The sequence below is a fragment of the Scyliorhinus torazame genome, chromosome 14 (genome assembly GCF_047496885.1).
Source record: "Scyliorhinus torazame isolate Kashiwa2021f chromosome 14, sScyTor2.1, whole genome shotgun sequence".
Classification (NCBI taxonomy): Eukaryota; Metazoa; Chordata; class Chondrichthyes; order Carcharhiniformes; family Scyliorhinidae; genus Scyliorhinus; species Scyliorhinus torazame.
In genome coordinates this window covers 112,572,864-112,578,304 of record NC_092720.1, presented here as the reverse complement: position 1 = coordinate 112,578,304, position 5,441 = coordinate 112,572,864, and the positions used below count along the sequence as shown (strand labels likewise).

The 5,441-nt window shown below is 42.7% G+C and overlaps 1 protein-coding gene across 1 annotated transcript; it reads left to right on the top strand.

The window, feature by feature from the left end:
- The first annotated feature begins 636 nt into the window (after nt 1–636).
- On the top strand, nt 637–3,241 carry LOC140389344 (C-C motif chemokine 8-like). The gene is made up of 4 exons (XM_072473511.1): nt 637–824; nt 1,346–1,466; nt 1,897–1,974; nt 3,018–3,241. Exons 1-4 carry the CDS (start codon nt 749–751, stop codon nt 3,046–3,048), a joined length of 306 nt encoding a protein of 101 aa, XP_072329612.1. The 5' UTR covers nt 637–748; the 3' UTR covers nt 3,049–3,241.
- Nucleotides 3,242–5,441: the final 2,200 nt, after the last annotated feature.

The window sequence follows — 5,441 nt, the reverse complement described above, 5'->3', positions numbered from 1 at the left end:
CTCACTTGTATCAGCAGGAGGCCCAACAGGAATGTTGTGAGATTTTGAAAGGTGTTAGGAACGTAAGTCTTTCTCTTTCTCCTGATGCATTCCTCTCTTCTACTTGAAGTCGAACTACAACTATTTGAAAAAGGTTACACAGTTGTTTATCATCATGGGAGCAGGTCATACGATCTTAAACTTGCCCTGTTGTACCCCTTGTGGGCAGCTTTTGTAACAGACTCATTTCCTAAGTCATCAGGAAACATGACTACAGGATCTGTGATACTTTCAGTGACAGGAACTTTTGCAATACATAATTCTCTTTCCCTCAGTTGAAGACAATATTTTAAAAATTCATTTATGCACTTTTCTCGTGAAGATGCTCTGACATGACTGACATACCTGATGTTGGGAAATAGACATTGACAATGGATGAGTAGAAAAACCATTGGAATCAATTTTCAAATGCATTCCACTACCCATCTTGTTCCTTGAAATAAAAGCCAAGGAATTGGCACCACGCCAACAATTTCATGTTTCCTGGACTGATGTTACATGGAGGTTGGGTGTAATTTAACACTTCTTACAAGAATACGTACTTTTTATCTGTGACTTTTTTTTCCACACTTCTCGATGTGTCATACTTATTTTCCCTTCTTGAACAGGAAATCCCCCAGTATATGATCAAGTATAAAAGGACCCACTGACTGAGCAGAGGCAACACACAACTCCAGCTGACTGGACAGACAAAGTCACCAGCCACTGAATGCTTCACTTATTCAACAACATGAAAGTCGCTGTGATTCTGGTCCTTTTTGCCGCCTCAGTCTTAAGTAGACCTTGTAAGTTGCTGTATTTATTTCTAAGTACATAGCCTTGTGGATTATATTTTCTCACCATGTCCTGTAGTTTATATTGCTGTTATATAGGGCTAGCCAGGCATGGCAATACAGCACACATACTGTTCTCATATCAGTACAACAAGCTGGCAGATAGATAAGCACCCAAAGATTATTATTAATGTTAAGTAACTACTTGAGTTTGAAGTGGGAAACGGCTTATAATTAAGTACGTAAAACAGTTTGAGTAAACCTTGAGTCATTGATTGCGTACTTGATGAAGCTTTGAATGGAGATAAACAGGTCTTGAACAGAAATGGACCTACAGAGTTCTCCATGAATAACAGATTTGAACATTTTGTGGAGAATACAGTATATCCCCAATTTTAGGACAGTCTTTTGAAGTAGGAGTACAGAAAGCAGTTGTATGACTTTTGCGATCGGTTAAATTGACATTTACAGCATGAAATAATGTTTAAAGTGTATTTGAACAAAACTTAACCAAACTAATGGTTGTTTTTCAGTCCGAGGCCCTGGAAAAGTTTCCACAAACTGCTGCACCAAAGTGTCCCGAAGGCCGATTCCATTTCAGGTTTCACACTACCGGATGCAGCCAGAGTTGTCTCCCTGCGTTGAAGCCATCATGTAAGGAACCATTCTGTTTCTTTTATCCTTTGTTTAACATTCCTGACAATTTGCCTATTTTACTTTTGTTTTAAAACAAAAAACAAATCTTGGATCATTTTTAATTTCTGCACCTCTAATCTTTAGAGAGAGATTTCTAAAATTGTTTTTGGATTAGTTGGAGGGTGTAAGAATTAAATTCCTATCGAACATTGAGCGCGTTTTTGTCATGATTTGAAGTGAAAGAACATTAAGAACTCTTAAAATAAACATCGGGCGAGATTAGCCAATGGTGAATCTTTAAAATTTGCATATTATGAGTTACAGACACATTCAGATGAGGTTAGCTGAAAACACAAACTGTCTAAGGATTGATTCAAGTATATGCTTCGACCACTTTTAATCCATTTTCCAATGGACCTATAATGTTGTTCCTTCTGCTCTCTTTCAGATTTTACACTGTGGAAATGGGGCCTCTCTGTGCTGACCCGACAGCACGCTGGGTATCAAGAAAGATTAAAGAGATTAAGTAAGTAGTGCTGATTATGAAGTGGATTAATACAATTGGAAATGACCTTTAAAAAGGTCCAGGCACCGTAAAGAGTATGACCTACCCCAAGCATTAGCCTAGAAACTATATTATGCCACTTTTATGCATTATATTTAACTTTTACTTGTCCATCCATAAGTAGCTATAGTTGACAATGGGCTGTATGCATCACTCTCTGTTCATTACAACTCTTCATGCTGCTGTAATTTCTCCCTCCACCTAATTTCAGATTCTGTCCCTCCATCCAGTCTTTATGACCAGGGTTGATCTGTCCTAATGTTTCCCCTTCTATTGTCACCAAAATTAGACTCTCGCCACACCTTTCTCCGTGGCTGCACTTTATCAGTTTCCACTTCTTCACTTCAGCTCAAAGCCCATGAGACGCTGGTACTGCGATTTTACTGTGGACCGAACGGGTGAGATTCTCCGGTCCACAGCCGTCTGTTTGTCGGCAGCATACCATTCGCTGGCAGCAGGATTCTCTCTTCCCACCGCTTGTTAATGGGATTTTCCATTGAAGCCACCCCACGCCGCTGGGAAAACTGCAGTTGGAGATGCGCTGTCAGTGGGGAAAGAGAATCCCAACGGCCGGAGAATTCTGGCTCATATACATTTTACTTATATAAATATTTATACCAGCAGTTTGTAGTGGCTGTTCCATTGCAATGGATCAATAAATTTGCAACTAGGTTAGGTCAATGCTCGCGCCATGCTGAGTAGAGATTCTGACTTTTTTCTAATAGCCTCAATTGTAAATGTCAACGTAGTCCTTTTGTTCCATTGGACTCCGTTTTTTGACTGAGTATTAGAGTACTATTTAATATTGTGTACTGTATGATAATGACAGATATTTCACAGGAAGGATGTACTTTGTTCTTCTGAAGTGGAATCTTAAGGAAAGTGCCAGATTAGTACTGTTAATAATGTGAATTGGTAGATTATTCATTACATAAACGCACTGATTGAAATATATATTTTTATACTCACAAATACTCAAAATGTTTGTCTTTTTATTGTTGCAGCTTACAGAATAACGGGGCCAATGTCAACTGAACTGCTTTTTGGAAGAGGAGAAAATGAAGAATCTGTCACTTTACTGTTGTTAAATTAGTTTGTGCATATTTATAACCATGTACCATTTTGTGTATCCTAATTTATTTCCAGTACCATTCTGGCAATGTAGTACTGTTCCAGTGTTGTTTCCATTTTTTACATCAATTTGCACATTTTTCTATATATTTTATTGATATTAAGATTTTTAGTAAATAAATAAATAAAAACTTTCTCAAAAAATATTTGAGTCTTCCTATGACCACACATAAAGGAATCAGTATGCTCTCCTTTTTGGGGGTTTTCCCAAATGAATGGTAAATACTTGGCAGCAAGGGTGGAAACTAAAGATATGGAGGTGGTGATCCTTCACATCTGGGGATGGATTCAAATCGACTGGATGATTTAAAGGTGCACTCTCCAACTTAGGTGTAATAGCCCATATAAAAGATTCTCGGGAGCTCCCAACGCATTTTCTGTAAGTGGATTCCAAACCTACAAACTGGCATTCGATTGACAATTAAGTAGGACACATTGGGGAAAGAATTTACCTGGTTAACTATCTCTTAGCATAATCATAAACATATAGCTGGGAAACTTCTCCTGATCAATATTATTAGCAGAACCATCAGCATGTTCTTTCAGAGAAGACTGGAGGTGTGAAATCAGGGATAGGGTAGCAAATTGGATGGAAAACTGGTTAGAGAGGGAAGTCAACAGTCAGAGTTAGGGTCAGTTGTTTGAGTTGATTAAAGTGGGTGGCAGTGCCCCACAGAAGAAGGAGATATTTTATTCAGGATATACAATGCTTTGTCAGCGCACTTAGTGTTGATACTTGAAGAGGAGCCATGGGGGTACATTTCCTCACATTTATTTCAACTCTAAAGCTGTGATGGAACAACACTGAAGCGTGATGGAAACCGCGCATAAACTGAGTTCCTGTTGCATCGCTTGAGAACCGATAACAGTGGAGCAACAGCTCCGAGGAAATTCTGAGCCCATGTCAATTAAGAATAGGTTAAACAGATAGTTGAAGGAAAGGATACGAAAACAGACATACACAGGAGATTGGGATTACTATTCAAGTGTAGAATAAACCCCGACCAGGACTTGTTTAAATTGTACATCCACTTTTGTTGTTATAATTTCCAGTTAATTCTGTGTAATTTTCAGATGCCATTAACACATAGCACCCAGACAAGGCATTCACCTGAGGTTGGTACAATAAAGAGGAAGTTTTATTCTTCTCCTCGGTGTACAGGTGCATCCGTGCCATCACGGAGGTCCTCTATGCCCAGGCAGCTCAGTACATCCACTTCAATGTGGACTGAGCACACCAGGATGCCCGAAAAGCAGGGTTCACTGCCATCGATGGGATGTCCCGGGTCCAAGTATGATTGATGGGATGCACATCCCCCGACGAGCACGAGCACAGGTAGCTCTACAAAAAACAGAAAGGGGTTCCATTTGACGAACGTGCAGCTGATATGTGACCATCAGCTGCCAGCTACCCGGGCAGTGTGCATGACGCCTTCATCCAGACACACTCAACGATTCCTGACATGTTTGAGATGCCACCCCAGCTGAGGCATAAGCCCCTGAGTGACAGGGGTTATCCACTGTGGTCGTGGCTGATGCCCCTGATCCGGACGCCACAGACCAATCGCTGCAACGACGGCCATACAGGCAACCAGGAATGTGATCGAGCAGTGCATCGTACTCCTGAAGATGCGGTTCAGGTGCCCGAATCACCCTGGAGTGGTCCTCCAGTATTATGCTGAGAGGGTCGTCCGCATCGCGGCAGACTGCTGCGACCTCCACAATATCGCGCAGCAGAGGGATGATGTGCTGGAGGAGGAGGAGGAACACCAAGGCCTTGTCCAACGAGAAGGATTGCACCCGCTGCCCACCATATTAACCAGGGACAGGGGGGGTGGGAGGGAGTCCGAGGTGCTGCGGTGTTCCCGCACCTCCCCCGCGAGGGTCACAGGCGTGAGCCCCAACACCTCCTCCTCCCTTGGGTTGCCCGATGGCCCTCGGGCTACTCCATGGGATGGGGTGTGAGTGGAGCTATCCCCAGTGGTTCCCCGCTACCTGACGCTGCCTGTTCTGGATGCCCATTCATGTATCGACCAGGGTCTGCAGGCTCGTGGTCATGGAGCACAGGGAGCGGACCATCCACATCTTGGACTGTGCCGCATCATCCATTGACTGTGCCATCTTCTGGGTTTGTGTCACATCAGCCAGTGACTGCGCCATCTACCTCTGGGACTGGATCACCTGCCTCTGTGTCTGTGCCACATCAGCCAGTGCCTGGGCCATGCCCGTTCCCACACTCAGAAGCGCAGCTGCGATTTCCAGGTGGCTCTGGCACGTGGTTACTTGTGTGGCATCAA